Genomic DNA, 23502 nt, shown 5'->3' with positions numbered 1-23502 from the left:
TACAGCATGGCAATTTCTACTTTCCCAGCCTTGCCAGTACCTCTTAATGCACCAATTTTCAATATTTTTCATCTCACGGCACATTGACAAAGCACTAAAATGTTAAGGGTACACCATCCATTTTTTGACAAATAACAACGCACACCATGCAGCTGGCTGGGGGGGCATACATATCCAGAGGCCCTACTAATAAATTACCCTCCTGCAAGGCACACACGTGGACCATTTGTGACACACCAATGTGCCACGGCACACAAACAGCTTGAAAACCACTGTCTACTGCACTAATAGGCCGGAGAAATAGGGCAGACCAGTAGCGTAGCTAGAGGGGATGCAAAGCACTAAGTTTTGCAGGGTGCCTCATCATGGTGTGCAAGCAGCCCCTCCCCCACCCCTTCAGAGTCCCCTCCCCCCTCTGGCAACACCTCCATTTTGCTCTAGTAGTCTGGAATGGCTTCAAAGGGATACTTCCTTGGGCATCTTCAAAAAAGGACAAGACTTTCAATGACTGGCAGAAGTTAGGGGGTGGCTATGTGCCACCTCTGGGTTCAACAGCAGCAGCAGGCCTCTGAGTACTGGTTGCAGGGGAGCAGTCGAGCCTGCCTTTCTCTCCTGCATGTTAGAGGCTTCCCAGAGGTGGCTGGTGGACCATTGTGGGAGATGGTCGCAAGGTGCCTCACAGTAAGACAGGCCTTTGGCAGTGGCATAGGTAGAGGGGGTGCAAAGCCCTAAGTTTGGCAGGTGCCTGAATGCACTGTGCAAGTGGACCTTCAACCTCCCCTTTGGTGCCATTCTGGGCATGGGGGGTATTCTCGGCATGGGGGCCATGTACAAGAACAAAGGTGACAGGGGTGACTGCAACAACTACCTTGGCATCTCTCTCCTTAGCGTTGTAGGAAAGCTGTTTGCCCGAGTTGCACTAAAGAGGCTCCAGGTACTTGCAGAGAGCGTCTATCCAGAATCGCAGTGTGGCTTCCGAGCCAACAGGTCCACCACTGATATGGTATTCTCCCTTAGACAACTGCACGAGAAATGCAGGGAACAATGACAGCCACTCTTTATAGCCTTCATAGATCTCAAGAAGGCTTTCGACCTGGTCAGCAGAGATGGCCTCTTCAAGATTCTCCCCAAGATTGGATGTCCACCCAGGCTCCTCAGCATCATCAGATCCTTCCACAAGGACATGAAGGGCACTGTTGTCTTTGATGGCTCCACATCAGACTCCTTTGACATCCGAAGTGGAGTGAAGCAGGGCTGTGTTCTTGCGCCAACCTTGTTTGGGATTTTCTTCACTGTCCTGCTGAAGCAGGCCTTTGGGAAACCCTGGCCTCTGAGCGGCCCGCTTGGAGGCAGGCTGTGCAGCATGGCCTTTCCCAGTTTGAAGAGACACTCGGCCAACAGTCTGAGGCAAAGAGGCAAAGAAGGAAGGCCCATAGCCAGGGAGACAGACCAGGGACAGACTGCACTTGCTCCCAGCGTGGAAGGGATTGTCACTCCCGAATCGGCCTTTTCAGCCGCACTAGACGCTGTTCCAGAACCACCATTCAGAGCGAGATACCAGTCTTTTGAGACTGAAGGTTGCCAACAACAAGGCCACGGGGGGGGGGGGGGGAGCAAAACAGAGGCATCAGCCTCCCTGCCTCTGCCTCTGTTTTGCTCCCACCACCTGAAATGGCTCCAAAGGGGAGGCACAGGGGCCGTCTGCAGGGCGCATTCAGGCGCCTGCAAAGCTTAGTGCTTTGCCCCCCCCAGCTACGCCACCGGCCTTTGGTCTCCTCATCCCTCAACAGGGCTCTTCTGTGACCTGCTGCTGCACTCCCAGCCTTGGAGAGCCTGCCAGGCGATGCTCGCAGCCCCGGGGAGCTTCTCCTGCCTGCCCTTCCGCAGCCAGGCGATGCAGGCAGAGGTCGCAGGAGCTCCCCTCCCTCTTGCACTGCCAAGCCCGGAGCCCGTGCAAGGGGCGGGGGCGCGCCGGGCAGGGGGCGGAGGCGCTGTCGGTTCAGCGGCAGCTGCAGCCTGTCTCCAGGTTGCTACCAGCCTCTCCCTTGATCTGCTTCCTGGGGTTTGCTTTCGCTTTTGCAGGGCGCCTCCTCCTCCCAGGCTCCTGGATGCACTGGGCAGCTGATGCGAAGGCAGCCCTGCAGTGGGGAGACCCAGAACCATAGGCAGAAGTAAGCCCGCTTGGGGGGTTGGTTTCTTTTGCATTTGTTGTCTGGGGCTGGAGGGGATATGAGGGTTGGGGGAGAGGAGGAGCACTTCAGTCCTACTAAGATCCCCCCAAATCCTCCTGTGGTGGTGCTGGCAGAACCCCCCCACCAGATCCCCCCCGTCCCCCTGCGTTGGTGCTGGCAGAACCCCCCACCAGATCCCCCCCCAGTCCCCCTGTGTTGGTGCTGGCAGAACCCCCCACCAGATCCCCCCCAATTCCCCTGTGTTGGTGCTGGCAGAAAACCCCCCACCAGATCCCCCCCCAGTCCCCCTGCGTTGGTGCTGGCAGAACCCCCCACCAGATCCCCCCCAGTCCCCCTGTGTTGGTGCTCGCAGAACCCCCCACCAGATCCCCCCCAATTCCCCTGTGTTGGTGCTGGCAGAAAACCCCCCACCAGATTCCCCCCAATCCCCCTGTGTTGGTGCTGGCTGAACCCTCACAAGCAGATTCCGCCCCCCCCCAAAATACCCCTGTGTTGGTGCTGGCAGAACCCACCACCTGTCACGACCTCTTGTGTCTCTTGTTTGAACAGATCAGGCAAAGGGCATCCGGCTGGTGGTGTGCGCCAGAACATGATGCTGCTGCCAGGATTCAGCAGGAGTGGGGGCCCCCTTCTTCGGGTGCTGGGGGCAGTGCAGAGGCTCCAGCTTCCCAGCTCCCCCCAGAAAAGAAGCTGCCACTCCGGAGAAGCCCATCATTCACCCTGCAAAGCCACAGGACTCAAAAAGAGGGGCTATGACATCACCAGGAACCCCCACCTTAACAAGGTTAGACCCTTGACTGCCTGGAGGCTGTTGTGAATAACGTGGGCCATCATCTTGCTTGTCTGGGGTGCCTTGTCTTGATCTGGCTGCTGTAAACTTTATCCAGCAAGATACCACAAGAAAGTGAAGTATGGAACAAAAACTTTCCTGAACACTGTGCCACATTTCGTACTCACCGATGGCAAAATGGGTTGTTGCCCAGGTGTCAGTTTGATTCCCCAAAGCTGCTTTTCCACTCATGCAATAATTTGGTTCCTACTAAGGGAATGATGATTAATAATATTGAAAATATAGCAATAGTAATACGATATAAAATTATTATTTTATAATAATATAGAAGTAAATATTGTGTATTTTGACTACAGCGTATTCACTGGAAAGAAAGTTTGTGGGTCTTTCTTGGGGCTCCACGGGCTCCATTGTTGACTGACATTTGAAATGTGAGCAGGGGCCATAGCTCAGTGGTAGTGCACTGATTTTGCATGTAGAAGGTCCGGGTTCAATCCCAGGTGTTTCCAATGGAAGAGGATCAGACAGCAGGTAATGAAAAAGACCAGTGCCCTGGAGAGGACAGCCTGGACTGGATGGGTCAGTGGTCTGATTCAGTACATGGCAGATTCATGTGTCCCAAATTGGCTTTGAAGGTATATAATAAAATGCATAGACCAGCTGTTTTCAACCAGTGAGCTGTGGCACATTGGTGTGCCATGTATTTTTCACAGGTGTGCCACAGGAGTTTGGGGGAGGATCATTCATTAATAGGGCCGTCGGTGTGCCTTGTCAATTGTCAAAAAAACCTAATGGTATGCCTTGACAATTTTAGTGCCCTGTTAGTGTGCCATCACACGAAAAAGGTTGTAAATAGCTAGTATAGACATGCACACCCTATCTCAGATAATTCATATCTGTAGATGAATTATTCTGATGTTAATTCTGAGTGGGTTCACATAATTCTTCCTGCCATGGAGGTCTGTTGGAGAGAAGACTGAAAGGGACATAAGACTGCAGGGCAAATCACCCACAGTGGGGAATATGCCCTATTGTGCACAATGGCAAGGGAACATATTTCTAAGCAAACCAGCTTTGAATTGCATAGGAAGTACCTTCTGTTGAGCTTGGTGTCCTGTGTTGCCAGTTACTTCCTTCCCAAAATTGTTGCTGACTTTTTATCCTTGGTTGTTAAGAATTTATATAACAAGTTTTGATGCTTGGCATGTGTGTATTCACATTTGAGTAATTTGTATAATTGTAGGGAGTAGGTAAATTAATCCTTTGCCCTGCTTGGATTCCCCAAGTTAAATTGTCCCCAGAAACTGCTGTTAACTGTGACAGATAAAAAGTTGTAGGGACAATAATAGCAGCTTCATGTATTGGGTGCAAAGTGGATTGCGACTGTGATGGGGAGGGGGGAAAGGTTAAACCCCTCCTTCCCCTATATCATGGACCCAACGCACAAAGGGGGATGCTGCCCTTTAAAAAAGAAAAAGACCTTGAAGTCATATCTAGTGCTGACCTACATAGTGCTGACCTACATATACTAATGGTATATAGTCTTGGGGTCTCCACAGCCCTTGACCCTTCTCATGTTTATGAGCAGACTTCACACAAGCAGTAGATGTGATGCTGAAACTGTTCCAGGACTCTACCATTTTAGATTGCAGGTGGAGGAATTCCATGTTTCCTCTTGAAAATGGTTCCCTGTGTGAACAAAACCAGGGAGCAAAGGAGAAAGCTAGACTAGAATCCTTCTGCCTGACATTAATCTATGTGCAAGGACTTTTTTTTAGTGGGGAAGGATTTCACCATGTGATTTCCTTCCCCGTGTAGTTTGAAGTGATACAAGCCATGAATACTTTGACCTCCTCCTCTGCAGTGTGTGTGAACTAAGCTTAGTCATCATTTTTCATTTCTTAGACTTCTTTTGGCTGTACTATAAATCTGGTTGGCTGCAGGAGGAATAATTTATGTACTTTGGCTTGAAGTTTTCTCTATCTTTTTGGAGAAGTGCCATTGCAAGCATTGCAGATGTATAGTCCACAAGTCAGCATCTTTTAAAAAAAAATCAGCGTGATTTGGTATTGGCATAATACTAAATGGTCAGCTTTTTCCAAATACAGCATGTCACATCTTTTCTAAGTTCTGCAGTGATAGATGAACTCTGAGAGATGGGCTTTGTCCTCTAATTCAGTGTTTCTCAAACTGTGGATCGGGACCCACTAGGTGGGTCGCGAATCAATTTCAGGTGGGTTCCCATTCATTTCAATATTTTATTTTAATAGATTAGACTTGATGCTACCATAGTACGGGACTGCATTTGGGGAAACGTTACAAACCTGTACTTTTAATAAGCTACTATGCATATTCTTTCTTTACAATGATAGTCAATGGGACTTAATTCTAGATAGGATTGCAGCCTAGGATTGTTAAAAATATTCCTGCTTGATGACGTCACTTCCAGTCATGACACCACTTCCAGTGGGTCCTGACGGATTCTCATTCCAAAAAGTGGGTCCCGGTGCTAAATGTGTGAGAACCACTGCTCTAATTCATTTATTTATTTATATTTTGCTACAAGGAATTTATTTATTCTGCTCCAAGGGGCTTGCAATTCAAAAACAATACGCGCACACACATTGTCCACCAAAAGGAAGCAACCAGTGGTGTAGCTAGATGGGGTACAAAGCACTAAGTTTTGCGGGCACCTGAATGCACTGTGCAAGTGATGCCTCTGCCTCCCCTTCAGAGCCATCCCAGGCGATGGGAGAAAAACAGGGGTGAACGTCTCCGTTTTGCTCCCATTGCCTGGAAGGGCCGCTTGCACGGCCTGCTCAGGCACCTGCCAAACTTAGTACTTTGCACCCCTCTAGCTATGGCACTGGAAGCAACAATAAACTTTAAACCTCAGTAGCAATCTCCAAATTGGTACGGTTCATCAGCCATCACTAACATTAGAATTGCTTATCCAAAATAGTTCTCTCTTGAATGTACACCTGTATGCATGATGAGGAATAAATTACACACCTCAGCAGATCAGTAAATCTTGGCTCCACTATTTCACAATTTCTTTACAAGCATATAGTATATTAATTGTCTCAGGTCTCTGAAAATGTAGAACTGTTTTTCATCTATTCAGTGCTTTTACTTAGATTTTCAGAGAGTTTTGTTTTTTTTTGCTCATGTATTCTGCCAAGATCTTGAAGTTCAGAGAAAGAGCAGTAACACAAAGCTGGTGGCATGTTACGTTTATCAATGGCATGGCAGGCGTTGGTTGGACTGTGAGCTCGGCTCATTTTAAAGCAAGCATCAGGCTGTTGTTTTTGCCATGTGACAAACTCAGCATAGATCTGCTCAACCTTTCAAACTTTGTGTTAACTAGCACTCCAGACTGGGGAGTCACAATCACATTGCTTGTGGCAATCACTCCCCCCGCCTCAATCCACCCTTACTGAATGAACTGATACCAGGCAGATAAAAGCAATAAAAATATAAGGAGTTTATTAAAAGGGGGTTCCAAGGCTTTGGAACTACAGAGAAGATAATTGCAGGTGATAAGGAACAAGCACAGCTTGAGGTCAGTTAATATAATAAAGTGTGAGGAGAGGTTTAATGTCGAGGAGGTTACAAAGCAAACTGAAAATAAACAAAGCCTGATGCAAAATAAGCCAGGTATGGTTTAACTTAGGCTGCAGTCCTAACCACACTTTCCTGAGAGTAAGCCCCATTGAACAAAATAGAACTTACTTCTGAGTAGACCTGGTTAGGATTGTGCCCTTAATCTATGTTCTTCAGGCTGTCAGTCCAGCATCCTCATGACAGCAAGGGAATGGGCACAATGTGCACTGAGCATCCCAGTGCTGCATAAGGGAAATTGCACATAGGTGGGTTTTCTCTCTAGAGCAGTGATTTTCAACCTTTATTGTCTCACGGCACGCTGACAAGGTACTAAAATTGTCAAGGCACACCATTGGTTTTTTGACAATTGACAAGGCACGCCATGCTCACATTTCTCAATGGACCTACTAATAAATAACCCTCCCCCAAACTTCCACGGCACACCTGCAGACCATTTGTGGCACACCAGTGTGCGGCAGCACAGTGGTTGAAAATGACTGCTCTAGAGTTTTATAGCCAATGGGCAGCCATCCCTGCTTTCTCTGAGGGATCAGTCATTGGTGTCACCAGGCATTTTGGATTACTGCATCCATATAGGGAAGTTCTGGTTGAACATTCAAGTGCAGTAGGCGTTGTTAGACTATACCCGCTTGCAGGGTGAGGCTCCCTGCAAAACTTAGTGGTTTGCACCCCCTCTAGCTATGCCACTGATTCCCAACATGTACTATTTATTTAGAACTTTTAGGTTTTCAGTGTTGCCATTTCCAAGACAATCAGAGTACTGTAAAAAAACAAAAAACAAAAAACAAATAAAACATTTCAAAAACACATTTAAAGCAGCAGAGATGTAAATGAAAGATAACAGAAGAGATGAACATTTAAAGGTATTTTAAAAGTCCTGGGTAAATTAAAAATGCCTTTGCCTGGAAAGATATATGTTTAGGGACAGCATGAAGCTTCCTGAGGAACCCCCCCAAAAATGACTGAGAAAATCTTTCTGCAGTCAGCACCCTCCCCCAACCTATTAAATCACCCAGAAAAGATGACTCTGTGTGGGAGGACTCATGTGGTGCTTCATATTCCTGAGTCCCAAGACATATAGCACTTTGATTTACATTTGGGAAGAGACTAGCAACCTGTATAGGAACTCATGCATTAGAATAATTTAACAAAAAAACAGGTGTGCATCCAGTGGCATAGCTAGAGGGGGTGCAAAGCACTAAGTTTTGCAGGGAGCCTCACTACAGTGTGCAAACAGCCCTCCACCTCCGGAGCCATTCTGGGCATATGCCTGTTTTGCTCCTCCCCCCCCCAGAATGGCTCCTAAGGGAAGGGGCCGCTTGCATGACATAATGAGGCTCCCTGCAAAACTTAGTTCTTTGCACTCCCTCTAGCTACACCACTGTGTGAATCTCATTGCTGACTGATGAACTTTACTGAACTTGAGATAGTTGTTGAGGTTCTTAGATGGTAGATGTAGAAACCCTATAGAGCATCAAGCAAGCTAGGGATGCCACATATAGGCTTGAGTAAAATGCCCCCCCCCCCCATTTTTGCTGCCCTATTTGCATTAGTAATTGGAGGGCAAAGGAGAGGGCTTTACGAAGGGCAGTGCATTTGTCTTCTTGGATGCCAATTTTTTTCCCAAAAATAGTGTTGCTGAACAAGGGGAAGCCAGACAAAATGAAAAGCTAGTTTTGTTTCTCCTTTTTCCCTCCCAAGAAACGTGACCCTAAAGTTCCCCCCCCAAGAACTTTGCTCAGCCCTAAAAACCATCAACCACAAAAACCATTAATTGCAACAGCTGTGTATTATATGTTTTCAGTTGATTGCAATTATTTTAATATTTTGTCAGCTGATTTGTGATTGAAAAGTGAGTTAACTTTCAGCTCAATAAAGTATGTAACAGGTGCTAAAGGCATTGTTATTCATAACACAGGCTAACACACATTTTTCTGTCTTAAAAGTTAGACCTATTCCTGGGTATATTTGGGGCAGTGATTCAAAAAAATGCACCAGTTTTGCCCTATTACATCTAATTTCGGAAATAAGGCATAGTCTATTAGCAAATGGTTGAGACAACTTTCTTTTGAGGAACACTGTCGTTGTTCAGTTGTTAAGTCATGTCCGACTCTTTGTGACCCCATGGACCACAGCACACCAGGCCCCCCCTGTCTACCACTAACTTCCGGAGTGTGTCCAAATTCATGTTCATTGCCTCTGTGACACTCTCTAACCATCTCATCCTTTGCCTTCCCCTTCTCTTTTGCCTCCAGTTTTTCCCAGCATCAGGGCCTTTTCTAAAGGGTCTTCCTTTCTCATGAGATGGCCAAAGTATTTAAGCTTCAGCTTCATCATCTGTCCTTCCAATTCTTTACTCAGTGTGTGGTCGGTCTGTGGAACTCCTTGCCACAGGATGTGGTGCTGGCGTCTAGCCTAGACGCCTTTAAAAGGGGATTGGACAAGTTTCTGGAGGAAAAATCCATTATGGGGTACAAGCCATGATGTGTATGCCCAACCTCCTGATTTTAGAAATGGGTTATGTCAGAATGCCAGATGCAAGGGAGGGCACCAGGATGAGGTCTCTTGTTATCTGGTGTGCTCCCTGGGGCATTTGGTGGGCCGCTATGAGATCCAGGAAGCTGGACTAGATGGGCCTATGGCCTGATCCAGTGGGGCTGTTCTTATGTTCTTATAATGAGCAATCAGGGTTGATTTCCTGTAGAATTGACTGATTTGATCTCCTTGCAGTCCAGGAGACTCTGCAGTCCAGAGCCTTGCAGTCCAGGGGACACCACAACAATGCTAAAATAATTAATTATAAAATTTTATGAAAAAAATTGATCAAGAACTTAGCTTTACCTAGGGTGCAAATTTCACAGGACTGTGTAATGAAGCCTCTAGAGTAGTTCCATTGGTTGACCAGGAGGCTTGCTGTCCTGCTTAGTGGTTCTATGTAATATAAGCCTGCACTTTGTGTTGGTGGGCTCATGAGTGAAAGGATTTAACAGTTGTTTTAGTGAACCCAAGTCATCAGGAGCAGGGCTTTCCTTATATAAGCAAAGTCTAAGTGGCACGGCAGCCAGAATGGCAGGTGTGTTTTGAATGGGATCTCTTTCCTTTCCTTTCCCATTCAGCAACAGGAGGCCTATCAAACTATCAAAACATGAACTTGCAGTCATTGTAACTGACCCCCCAAGCTTCTCTTCTAGAAGAGGTTATCATGGGGTCAAGCCCTGAATAAGAACAGTATGAACAAGCCAAGGCAAGCGGAACGAATTGTAGAGAGTAAATTGGAGAGGGAAGGGTGCTAAAGGCAGACACACAAGTAAGAAATTTGTGCTGCAAGGGGGAGTTGTGGAAAGAGTGTGTTAGCAAAGGGTGGTGCCTACCAGTGGTGTTGTTAGAGGGGGTGCAAAGCACTAAGTTTTTCAGGGAACTTCACCGCAACGTGCAGGCAGCCCCTCCCCTTCGCACTGGGTGGTTCCAAAGGGGAGAGGGAGGAGCCACTTGCACACTGCGATGAGGCTCCCAGCACCCCCTCTAGCTTTGCACCCCCTCTAGCTACGCCACTACCCAGTTGCTTTCTGCAGGACTGTGGATCAAATGAAAGATTACTTCGGATGCTTTATTGGGGCTTCCATGCTTCTTTTTATTGAGGAAATAGCAGCTGGATTGGACCACTGCATAGATTTCTCTTTACCCTCTTGCACCCGCATGGCTACGCAAAGGCAAACAAAGCCAAGCTCCTTGGAGCTCGGTGTTCTGGGAAGTCTAGCAATGACATATGACGTCATCGCCATGTGTGAGCCACCACCCAGCAACTGAAGGGGTCAGTGAAGAAAAGAAGCTCTGTTAGCAGAGGTCACCCCTTTGGTTTCTGCAGGAGACACTGCTCTGATCCAGAGCAGATCCATGTGGTTGAGCATTGTGCATCTTCCCCCGAGAGTGTGTTCTGTGGTTCTAGCTCTTCACTGGGTGATTGATTGATCCGGTTCTACCCAATACAGAGACTTGGCAGAGTCAACCAACCTGAATGGAAAATGATTGAAAAGAGGCAGAGGCACTGTAGGAAATCATGAAAAGATGCAGCATGTGGCATACTCTGTGGTTGCATTCATGGAGCTCCCAGGGGCCTTCAATTATTTAATCTATTTCTCATGGCATACTGTCAGTTCCCTCAAGGCATTCTTAAAAGCCCCAGCACATAATTTAGGGATTATTGGGAATTGCTAACTTTCTGTATTTTTTCCTCCTTCTCTGGAAAAAAAACATCGTAACGTTATCATTTGGTAACTTCCAAGAATCAATGCATGCAATGTTCATTTTTTAAAAAAGTTTTTTGTTGCTGCTGTGTAAAAATTTAAGATTTTTTTTAATCATCTCAGTTTACCAAGAATGATTTCATTATGCAATTTTAAAAATTGGACTAAATGACCCATGGAGTCTTGTCCTTCCTTTCCAAGCTGTGGGCAGTGCTTGTGGTGGATGAATGTTGGCCTTTCAGTGGGGGCCATATTTAGGGTGGGCCAAGCTCCAATGGCTCAGAGCGCATTGTTGAGGAGCGTGGATTGAGTTGTCATAGATGACACACAATGGAGGATCTGTTTCTGCAGAACCTTTTTGGTAAAAGAATTCATGGGATGGTACAAGGATTAAGGGCTCAATCCTGTCCATCTTTCCAGCACTGATGTAGCCATGCCAGCAGGGTGTGCGATATATCCTGTGGTGGGAGGGCAAGCACAAAACCCTCCTCAAGGTGGGGGAATGTTTGTTCCCTTACCCGAAGGCTGGCTGGCTTTAGTTAGTTCGTTCATTCGTTCGTTCGTTCGTTCGTTAGTTAGTGTCTTTCCTATGCTGAAGGTGGTGTACAATTAAAAGATAAAAATACCACAAATAAAAACATATGAATAAATGGAGTGTGTGTTCACAATTTAACTGTGTCTCATAGTTTTGCTTGTATAAAAAGGGAAAAGATTCCATATTTTAATGTTAACATATCTCATTTTGGATTTTGTGTGCAATACATACATAATAAGCAAGGGGACATGTTTGTATAAGTTAAACAAATGGGCACATAGGCTCCATTAACTTAAAGGAGGAGTGGATGGCAGGTTGATTGGACATCTACTAGCAGCTCTGCGTGATTTGTAGTCGAAGGTTGGAAGGTTGATTGGAGCTCTGCATGATTTGTAGTGGATTTGCAAGGGTTTCTGTTTCCAAATAGTTTAACAATAGCAACACCAAAAAACCTTTTCACCCTCTTTTTAAAATCAGAACGTTGAAATGAACAAAACTTGGGGGAAAAACCAGAAGTGAATGTTTGTGTGGAAGGACTGCAAACTCAGTTGCGGTACTGAAAACAAATTCTTGGGCTGAATGTATGCTTGGAGCCCTTGTTTTGCTGTAGCGGCCCGGAGTGGCCTCCGTTTTGCTCTAGCAGCCTGGAATGGCTCCAAAGGGGAGGAGGAATGGCTGCTTGCACGGTGCGGTGAAGCTCCCTGCAAAGATTAGTGCGTTGCACCCCCTCTAGCTACACTACTGACTTGGAAACAACCTGTTCTTAATTCCAAGTGCCTATAGACTTCCCCCTTGAGTCATTATTTTGCACCTAGCCATGTATTAGGCCTTCCCAGACAACCGTCCTGCTTTATAGTCTCATGTAGGCTTCCTCCTCCAAACCTCTCCTCCCCCATGAATTTTAAAGATGGCTGCTACAACCATGCAAATTATGCTGAAGCTGTGAGTAACCCCATGTGGAAGAAACCCCAGTTTATACAATTGTCACTTCTGTATGATTCCGGCCAGGCGAAAAGATGATTTCACATGTTCCCTTCCCACCAGTTGTCACACGGGGGCTGCAGCCTGTATGAGCCACCCCGTGTTGTGGCTCAGGTCAGCAAAGAGGTCTCAAATCTCTGCAAGAAAGGAACTGTCTTGTGTAATGTGAAAGCCTCTTGGAGATCTTGGCAGGATTAAGACCTGAGCAGCTGTGTTTACACTTCATCCGAGATTGAGTAATGACTCAGTTGCTTGGGGACAGTAAGAGCCAAGTGTGAACCAGCCACAAGGTGCTCTGAATTGGGGTGTGACTATTTCGGCAAGTGGTTAAAATCTTGAGGCTACATCACAAGACACTCCTATTTCCAATTGATTTGCCCTGGAGTTGGTGGAGATGGTGGGTTTAAGATCCATGCGCTCTTTGTGGTTAATTCCCTAATCCCAAACCTATTTTCTTGGAAGCAAGTCCCACTGAATCATAGAAACACCCAAGAAAGCATGCCTACAATTGTTGCTCAAAGAGATCTATGCTGCAGCTCAAATAGAATGCACACTTGGCCATTCTTTTCTTTTTTAAAATTTTGGATTTGAGAACCATTGAATGGAGTTGAGAATTATTCAGTGACAAACTGCATAGCTTTGCAAAACTGAACAGTGATGTTTCCAGTGGTCAGTTATTTGAGAATTAATTGAAATTGAATGGAAACACATCTTTTGCCAGTTGATTGCTTTGAAACAATCTTAAACTGCTTCTTAATTGTTTGACTTCTTTTGAAAAAAGGATTTTGCTGTTTTGTTAACTGCAAACTGCCTCGGGAACTTATTTTGTTTGCTTACTAAAGAGTGGGTTGTATAAATCCTGGAAATATATGTTGCATAATGCAGTAGCATAGCTAGAGGGGGTACAAAGCACTAAGTTTTGCAGGGAGCCGCACCGCCCCGTGCAAGCGGCCCCTCCACCTCCCCTTTCCGAGCCATTCCGATCCGCTACAACATAAGAACATAAGAACAGCCCCACTGGATCAGGCCATAGGCCCATCTAGTCCAGCTTCCTGTATCTCACAGCGGCCCACCAAATGCCCCAGGGAGCACACCAGATAACAAGAGACCTCATCCTGGTGCCCTCCCCTACATCTGGCATTCTGACATAACCCATTTCTAAAATCAGGAGGTTGCGCATACACATCATGGCTTGTACCCCATAATGGATTTTTCCTCCAGAAACTTGTCCAATCCCCTTTTAAAGGCGTCTAGGCTAGACGCCAGCACCACATCCTGTGGCAAGGAGTTCCACAGACCGACCACACGCTGAGTAAAGAAATATTTTCTTTTGTCTGTCCTAACCCGCCCAACACTCAATTTTAGTGGATGTCCCCTGGTTCTGGTGTCATGTGAGAGTGTAAAGAGCATCTCCCTATCCACTCTGTCCATCCCCTGCATAATTTTGTATGTCTCAATCATGTCCCCCCTCAGGCGTCTCTTTTCTAGGCTGGAGAGGCCCAAACGCCGTAGCCTTTCCTCATAAGGAAGGTGCCCCAGCCCCGTAATCATCTTAGTCGCTCTCTTTTGCACCTTTTCCATTTCCACTATGTCTTTTTTGAGATGCGGCGACCAGAACTGGACACAAAAACGAAGGCGTACGCCTGACTCCAAAGGGGAGGGGAAGGGGCCTCTCGCATGCTGCGGTGAGACTCCCTGCAAAACTAGCTACACCTCTAGCTACACCACTGGCATAATGCCAAGAAGAGGCAGAAGAAAAGCTGGTCCACTTTTTTTGTGTTGCAGATTGTCAAGTATTTCACTTTAGTATGGGTATATTTTTACGGCCACAAGGACCCCAGAATATTTCTGCTTCCTCTCCATTCTCAGGAGAAAAGCTAAGGGAGGCATCTGCAGGACCTATGAGAGGAATTTTATCGGGGGGATACAAAGTTTCTTTTGGACCCCTTCCCAAAGGGGGAGGGGGCAATGGGGGCAGGCAGAATGGGGGGGCAAAATAGGGCAGGGGGAGGGTGCAAATAGCCACAATAATCTTTGCAGCCCAGGTCTACTAGGCTTCTTGATGCAGAGCCTAGGTCTACCCAACCATGTGGCATTGGCAGCTAGATAAAGTAATATTGAAAACCAGACACACTCCGAAGTCTCTCCAAAATCTTTGAAGTATATAAAATCCATTGCAGAAAATTAGTATCTTTGTATTTTGGTTCACACTAGAATGGACCAAAATGAACCTCTGCAGCAGCTGTAGCCCCTCAGCTGGGTCCCGGAGCTGCTCCTTCGTGGTTATAAGATCCACAAGCCAAAGAGCTAATGAGGCAGACCAGTTTCCTCCCAGGTTTGATACTGTGTTAAGGAAGGTCATGGATGCATTCTTGGACCTGGTGTGCATGGCTTGCAGCAGCAAACACTGCATGCACGTGGTTGTTCCCCAGCATTATGCACAGGCAGTGAGATCGGGTGAGACAGGAAAATGTCAGGTTCCAGGAACTTTCTGGGCCCCCTTCTTTGGCTCCTGGGTCTCCTTTCTGACTCTGGGCCCGGGTACAAATTACCCCCTTTACCCCCCTCTCCTACGCCCTGGGCATCTGTCCAAGAGTTGTAATGTATATTTGACTGCTTCTGCAAGGAAGGGGGGTGGGGGTGTCTAACCGGCCAATGTGATTGTGAAATTTTCAAAGCCAAGGCAAAGAATCACATTCTTTGGTGGCTGTCCTTCACACCCCTGCCACCATTTGGCAATGGGGAGAATTGGACTAGGATGTTGGGCAGAGCAGAGGAAGAGGGACAGGCAATTTGTTACTACAGACAGTTGCCCTAGAAACAGAGACCCGAACGACTCTCCTAGAAGCCAGACGTGTCATCACAAGAGGGAAAGGCCACAGAGAAGATCATATAGGTCACGGTGCCATGAGAATGTTGAAAATCTTTGCTAGAGTAGCTCTTTCCTAATTCTTTGTAAGTGCTTTTAAGGAGTCAAGCTCTGATACAGATACTGCTGTGGTTCCCTAGACCATTGGTTCTCACATTTTTAGCACCAGGACCTACTTTTTAGAATGAAAATCTGTCAGGACCCACCGGAAGTTACGTCATGATCGGAAGTGACATCATCAAGCAGGAAAATTTTTAGCAATCCTAGGCTGCAATCCTACCCACACTTTCCCAGGAGTAAGTCCCATTTACCATCATTGTTAAAAGCATATACTGAGTAGCCTGTTAAAAGTACAGATCTGTAACATTTCCCCAATGCAATCACATAACATGGTAGCATTAAATCTAATATCTTAAAAATTAAATATTGAAATGAATGGGAACCCACCTGAAATCAGCTCACCACCCCACCTAGTGGTCCCTGACCCACAATTTGAGAAACACTGCCCTGGACAATAGCAGCAGGGTGATACTTGCAAACTGGACTGCGGTGGGAATTCTATGATTGGAACGCCCAAGCTTTTTTCTTTCCAAAAAGCTGGCTGAAAGAGGTGACATCTGGGATTGGCCAGGGTGACCCCTGAACCCTCAATACTGTTGATAATTAGTAGTGTGCAGTGCAATCAGCCCTTTGCCCCAGTCCTGCTCCCCTCGCAGCTTGGTTCTGGCAGCCCTCCAGCACATTTTTCCATTCTGGCTTTATATTGGCTTAGTAGGAAACTGTAGGTTGACCCATTTTCTGGGTACAGGAACAGTGATGTGTACAATTAGGAAGAAAAGTACCACGTTCATCAGAGTTTCTGATACACTAAGACATTTAAATACCTATTTCTAACTAGTGCTGTTGCCACAGGATATTTTGTATTTGCAGAAATTATAGACAGTATATCAGGTTTCTGGGGAAGATCAACTTTCCAGTTTGCTGGCTGGCAAACAGACAGCTTTGCCTGGGTGGATGAGAGTGATATGTGGTGCCATTGCAAAATGAGTTTCCAAATGATGCCAGAAAAAACTGAGATTTCAGCAGTCTTGTTCCTTCCAAAGCCAAGTCCCTTGTGACATTGATTAGGTTTTTCCTACAGGGGTATTCATCTCCTTTGACTTAGTCAAATGAGTTTGGTTATGGGAGGGAAGGGGCTGTCCAGACAGTAGGCTTTCTGAAAGCCAACTGCTTTCTGTTAGGGCTGTGGCGTGAACATTTGCACCAAGCCTGATAGGTGGGCATTTATCTAAGCCTAAGTTCATACAGGGACAGGAAGAGTTAAATAACCCCTTACCTGCGTCTTGGCTTATGTGAGAGTGGGTCGATGAATGGAACCCATGCTGCTGGCTCTTCAGGCCTTGCTCAAGTCAAAGCAGGGTGACTGTTAAAAATTTAGTTGCAGGCCAGGGGATTACGGGAATAACAAATTACAAATGGTGGGTGTCTTCGTCATGGATTAATTAGGGTTTAAGATCTTTGCTCTTTGCTGTGTGACAGCATGAAAAGACTGCAAGCAAGAGGGAGGGAGACATTTATAGCTCCACGAAGAGGCAATAAAATGTCTCAGATATTTCTTGAGTGTTTCCAAAGTGTCTCTGTGTTGCACCACCAAATTCAGCTCGTGTTGCATCATCCGATCCAGTTCTGTGAATTGCAGCCGCACGATTGACGTTAAAGATGCTTGTGGTAGATGCAATCTTTTGGTCCCCTCTTATGAAATACACATGCAGGCTTGTTTATTATTTATGCTCTAAAACCTGCGTCATGTGCAATCACAGATGCCACACATGGCATTTGGTTTTTTTTAAGCCAGGATTCCTGTGACTGCCTTCCAGGATCAGGCCACAGTGTTGGGTTTTCTGTTTTCTTTCTCACTTTGAAGCCGTTGGGGAACCCCCATTCCAGAGCCTGCCTGCTTCTGTTGTCTAATTCTTTCCCACCTCTTTCACTTATATTTGCACTTATGGCCCAATCCTTTGGGTCCACTGCACAGGTGGAACTCGTGTTTTGACAGTGCAGTATGCTTTACAGCGGTCACAAAATGCAACCCACTATTCTGCAGTGCCAGGCCACTGCCAAAAGTGGCAAGTGGCCACGGCCACACACCAGTGGCCTCTGGGAAACCCTGGCACCAGTACGTCAGTGCAGATAGGTGGGCGGTGGGTGGGTGGACTGGGGAGGGGAGGGGAGGGAGAGGAATGGGGCAGAGACTGGGGTGAAGAGGTGGGGTGTTGAGGACAGGAAGGAGGCAGCAGCAGCAACTTCACCAATATCTTATTCCCCTTCCTAGCCTTGATCCACCTGCCTGGGTTCACTTAGACATGTACCATTAAAATTGCTGGTACAGGTTCAAGTAGACCTATCAGGGCATCAGAGGCTTACCCTAAGGCCAGAGAACAAATTTTTCCTTACCTGAAAAAGACCTCCAGGAATTCCCCCTCACAGTGTAGTGTGTTGGGGTGAGAATGTTGCACAAGGGCTGGGGAGGCCAGAGTTCAATTATGAAGCTCACTGGGTAGCCGTGGGGCAGTTATCATCTCTCAGCCGTACAAATTTAGGGTTGTTGGCAGTGAGAGGAGGAGGAGGAGGAAGCATGTATGGTACCCTGAGCTAGGTATGAGGGATATGAATGTAAGAAAACAAGCACATAAATCTTGAAGAATCTGTCAAGTATTTGCTTGTCACAAACTAGGGCTTTATACCATTGTGAGGAATAACTCAGGTTATTCCTGAGGTTACACATGGTCTTTGAATCTTGCTGGGGATGTGCATTTTGGCAAGAACTTGGCCCAAAGAATGGATGACTTCAGAGCAAAGATCTCTTTGATGGAGAAATGTGTACAAAACCCCTTCGTCCTACAATTACTGTTGCAGTCTCTGTTCATGCACACTAGAGAGCCACAACTGCTTGCAGCTTCTTGGTGCTCTCACATTGCAGGTATTTTATTTAAAAGGTGTACATCCTGCCTTGTAGATTAAAGACCTCACAAGGCGACTGTACTTCTGTACATGTCTATAGGATCATCACACAGTCAATGTAAATTCCTGTACAGAAGTGGCTTCTGTGTAGGTCACACTTATTTTTGAACCTGTGGTATCCAGTATGCCTCTGTGGTTTTATCTTTTATGATGCGTGTTTCAGCTAGATAATTGTCTGGTGTCAAGGCTACTTTTTGTTCATTTCTACCCTTTCAACAGAGCTTCTTTTTTCCAGTTTAATTTCATTTGTTTATAATTAAAAAAGGAAAGGAAAAACACAGTGAAGAGAGAAAAAAGGGGGAAAAACAGACAATAACATTAAAGAGACATTAAAAACTATTAAAAATAGAAAGAATACCTCTAATAATGTAGCACAGGTGAAGTCGAATATTCTAATTACTTACAGCTTCACATCTTAATAATCTAAATTTCCACCCATATACAGTATATGTTGTATCTCCAACAGCCTCTCTTATCTTCTACCCTTTCAACAGAGCTTCAATGAGCTCTTGGGGCAGCTTCCAGCAAATAAAAATGAAAAACATCAAATTGATTTTCTGTACAGCCTAAAAACATTTAAACGCACAAAACAACCAACAGCGCAAAACCAAAAAGCCGTAATAAAAGACGTCCCAAATAGCTTCCCAGCAGTTGATAAAACATTCCATTCAGGCCAGGCTCCCGTGGTCAGAGGCCTGCAGTCTTGCTAGATTGTTAAAGCAACGAAAGCAGATAACTCCAGAACTCTTTCCAAATAACTTCTTTTATTGTACTCTCCAGATGGTGAAACTATTTACAGAAACACGGTAGCAGCGCACATTGTTCAACATTGCCCCGTGGAGAACTTCTGCTTGGCTCTGATCTTCTGCAGGACTAATGTCCCAATCCTAACCCCCTCCTCACCACCGGCGTAACTAATGTTGTGCTGGTGGAAGCTGCTTTGCGGCTGTCATAAAACAAACTCCACCAACAAGTGCAGTGGGGAGGCTGCTGTGGCCTTCTGCGCACTGGCAAACCCATGGACACCCACCAGAGCAGCTAAGCGCGCATGGGGTTGGAGGAGGTGAGGGGTGGAGGAATGGGGGAAGGGGGTGTGTGGAACAAGGCAGTGATGGGGGCAGAGAGGAGGGCAGTTTAAGGCCAGGATGGGGGTGTGATTGGCAGTGGTGATGCATGTCAAATCTCGAGTTCCTTCCCAGGTCTGGTCCGCCTGTACAGAATAATGTGGACTTGCACCAGTGATTGAATACAGGTTTGAAGAGACCCACTGCCATCAAGAGACTTATTGAGAGATAAGGTAAAAAAATGCTTTTCTTTACCTCTCTCAGGCCTCCTGATTGCTCCCCCACCCCTGGATGCAATACGTGTCTCCTTGGTGTGGCTGCATTGTTGCCAATGTTGAGGGCTAGAATTGAGCTCTAAACCAGTGTTCCTCAACTGGGTGGTACAGGAACCACCAGTAGTACTTGAGTTGGTGTCTAGTGGCAGGGCATCACTAGGGTTTGTGTCACCCTGTGCAGGAGGTCAGCGTGTCTTGCCCCTGATGGACCTCCTCCCATGCAGTGGGCAGGCAGTGCCCCACACGGTGAGCATGGTGATGTACCATTGCCCCTCCCCACTGGTTTTTTGGCTATAACTATTGATAGATATTTTGATGTGGATCATTTCATTGCATTCTGCATGAAATTACACATCGAATGATATATAAAACATGATGGCATTATTCAAAAATACCAAGTTTTTAAAAATTTTGGCCAGTTGTGCAGTTACACACACCCTGATGAGGTGAGTGCGTAACCTGATGTGGCCCATACCTCCCACACCCTCCTAGTGATGCCTCTGTCTGGTGGTACTCGCAGAGCCCCAAGACACCTGCCACATGGCTGCAAGGCCAGGAACGTGGCTCAACCAACAGCGGTAGGAGTCTCCAAAGCATGCTTTTCCGTACTCAAAAAAAGCCCTCCCTTCCACCCTGGGCCTCTTACTGGTGTTTGTCATGTCGCATCTGGCCTCCCAACCCAGAAGTAACTGGCAATGATGTCATCACCACTTACTTCTGGAGGTACTTCAAATAGGTGGATCGTGTGAAGTGGTACGGCAGAGGACAAACATTGAGAAACAATGCTCTAAACCAGGGGTGTCAGACTCATTTCGTGTCGTCAAATAGCGTTCATGGTGCCTGCTGAGAGTTGGACGTGATGTCATTAAGCAGGAAGTGACATCATTAAGCAGAAAATGGCTAGGAATAAGCACTTTGTTCCCACGTAGAAACCCGTTAGCTGTGAATGACAGAAGAGATAATGTGCAAATCTTGTTCATACTTTCAAGCTATAAGAGAGCCCAGTTAGAACAGGGGCCAGATAAATTGCTTCCGAGGCCGCATCCTGCCCGTGGGCCTTATGTTTGATGCCCCTGCTCTAAACCTATGAAGAAGTGGGAGCAACAAAACTGCATGGAGCCTGGGTGGCACATGTCTATGAAGGAATGATGATGATCCAGGGTTTGCTGGGGTGGGGGAGTTCTGAATGATGCCCTTAAAGGTCAGTTGCTCATTGATCTTCCAGTGTCCAAAACATTGATCAGTGTCTACTCTTACCAGTTTCCATATTTGTAGACGCAGCGATGTCATTTCCCATGTCTCAGCAGCATTCTTTGGCAAACCCACAGGAATGTGGGAAGCAGTCTTTGGGGCTGAGGCAGCCTGTGATATGTCTGTGGGAATTGCAGGACAGTTGCTCATCTTTCAGATGCCTTTGCCAAGAAATCCATGTGAATTGGGTTCCCTTGGGGTAGGAAGCTTGAAAACCAGTGCTCCAGAGCACCCACCCAATGGGTTATGCTTGTGAACTGTTAGGACTGTACCAAACTCTTTGGTTGTATACAAACCTCCACCTGTAAGAGGGCCAGAGACCATTGTACTGCTGTGTAAGCAGATGCGATGCCACTGTGAGACCACAGCCACTCTCAAGCATGGGTGGAAGGAGCAAAACTGAAGGCTGAATCAGCATTTGGTTTGGGGATATGATCAGACCTCTGGCAAGGCCAGGAAGAAGCCAAGCCGGAATGGTGGGGGAAGGACCTCCTGAGACTTCTTTTTTCATACTGTATCACTCTTCGGCCTTTATCATTTTAAGCATTAGTACTGCCAACTGCTTTGAGAAAGGTCATTCAGCTGCTAATTATTGCCACAATCATAACTATAATTGCAATTCTTATGATTATAATAATTATAAACAGGGTATTTTTCCTGGAGTTATTTTTAGATCATGACTGTAGTTGGTAGGTCATGCGAAAGACTGTTCTCTTCATTTTACCAGTTACAAACTGGGACAGAGTGTTCATAGCTTTAACCATTGTATAGAAGAGGGAATGTTGGCAGGTGCAGCTTTTTAAACACTTCTATGTTGAGCTGCACCTGCCAAAATTTCCAAGTAGTTTATACAGTGGTTAAAGGAATAGGCACTCTGTCCCACTTTGTAACTGGTAAAGACTCATCATGATAGGGGATCTGGATCTTTCAGATGGGAAGCAAACTCTGGGGTGGAGGTCTGTGATATTTTAAGAGGGATTGCAAGACAATTGCTCACCTCGGCAGGGGTCTGCCCTGGGATTAGCAATATGCAAGATAGCTGGTCCCTGTTTTACGAGGTTTTTGGTGGGTCATGAAACTGACAAGGCAGATTAGGCGATGTGCAATGCATCAAGGGTTAAACAACAAGCTACTTGTAGGGGAGCACTGCTGCCCAAACACCATTATAGACACAGAGGCTTGAACCTCTATGAAGTGAAACTTCACTTTTATGTAGGTCCCAATGCTAAAAAGTATGGAAACCACTGGTCTAATATATAATGTATTTCCTTATCTTTCTACTACCTCCAGCCCAGACATTTTGTATGTGTTTTGGTTTTAAAGTATAGATAAACTACATCCAGAATTCCATGTAGATTTTTTGGGGTATATAATTTAGGAGACAAGGCTATTCTGGCTCCATGGAATTAGTGATTTCAAAATATTTCCAGTGTTTTATGGGAAATGGGGCATTAGGCATTAGGCTCTTAGCTGCCTAGGAGTAGAGATAAAGAGTAGAATATAAATGTTTAAAATCAATAAACCATCTTCTGTGACTTTCCATATATTTAAAGCTCTTCATGTACCTATATCATCTCAGTGATCTCTACGCTAGTCTGGCCAGTATTATTATCCCCATATTAAAAAATGCTGAGCTAAGTGACTTGCCTAAGCCCACCTGATAAATTCATAGCAGAGGCAAAATCTGAAATGGAGGCTTCTGATTCACAGTTCGGTGGATTAGCCAAGACAACACTCTAGTGTTAGTCTAGCTTAAGACAATAGGCATGTCTTCGTTTTGCTTCTCCTGGCCAACAGCAAAGGAATCTATGCTACATCTATTATTAGCCAGATGTTTCAACAATGGACTATAACAAGGCGCTATTCTGGAATGAGTAAAAACGTTCTGGAACAGGATTGCCTAAACATCTTATTCCTTTTGGTTTGTTTTCCTTAAATTAGTCAATATCGAGCCATGTTTTTGCTACATCAGCTCAGTGGTTTGGGGATTTTTAGGAGACGACTCATAGCTATGCATGAGGGAACCACCTAAACTATGCATGATTCACAAGAACCCTGGGAGTGTCTTTGCAGCCTGTTTGTCAGAAGCACTTCTCCAAGGGCTTTTCATCCCTTCAGGGGACTAGTTCTTAAAGGAGTTATGGAAACAATGAACCCAGGTGTTCATGGTTTCCAGGCAGAAAGGTGAACACTTCTATTACTGTACACCATTGGAAGCTGAGTCAGAACATGGGTTCACCTGGCTTAGTACTGCTGGCTGGCTGGCAGGCAGAAGGGCTCCAGAGATTCAGGCAGGGGTCTTTCCAAGCCCTAACTGGTGATTCCTGAGATTTAACCCAAGTCTTTCTGCATGCAAAACATGGATCTTCCACTGGAGGAAAAAGGTTTCCCTGTTCCAATCATAGTGTTGGGTCACACCAGGACATGTAGTCTAACCTCTTGCCTGCCTGTAGCAGGAAATCGTCCTAGAGCAGTGGTTCCCAAACTGTGAGCCGTGGCTCTCCAGTGGAAATCAGCCAGGCGAGCCACAGAATCCTCACAAAAAACCCCACTATGCTATACAATCTCTAGGATTATAGCCTTAATGGGGAGTCAATGACCCAGTAGGTCAAGGGAGACGCCAGTCAAAAAAGTTTGGGAACCACTGTCCTAGAGC

General features: G+C 46.1%; 1 protein-coding gene across 1 annotated transcript in view; it reads left to right on the top strand.

Moving 5' to 3' along the window:
* Positions 1–2037: 2037 nt before the first annotated feature.
* The window catches only part of ME3 (malic enzyme 3), a 107944-nt gene continuing 86479 nt past the window's right edge, over positions 2038–23502 (top strand). The window contains exons 1-2 of the mRNA XM_066619332.1: positions 2038–2171; positions 2742–2976. Of these exons, the coding sequence (XP_066475429.1) occupies positions 2125–2171; positions 2742–2976 (282 nt within the window). The 5' untranslated portion in view covers positions 2038–2124. The remainder of the gene's footprint in view (positions 2172–2741; positions 2977–23502) is intronic.

Source organism: Tiliqua scincoides, chromosome 3 (genome assembly GCF_035046505.1).
Source record: "Tiliqua scincoides isolate rTilSci1 chromosome 3, rTilSci1.hap2, whole genome shotgun sequence".
In the NCBI taxonomy this organism is placed as follows: domain Eukaryota; kingdom Metazoa; phylum Chordata; class Lepidosauria; order Squamata; family Scincidae; genus Tiliqua; species Tiliqua scincoides.
This window is presented reverse-complemented; position numbering and strand designations above follow the sequence as displayed.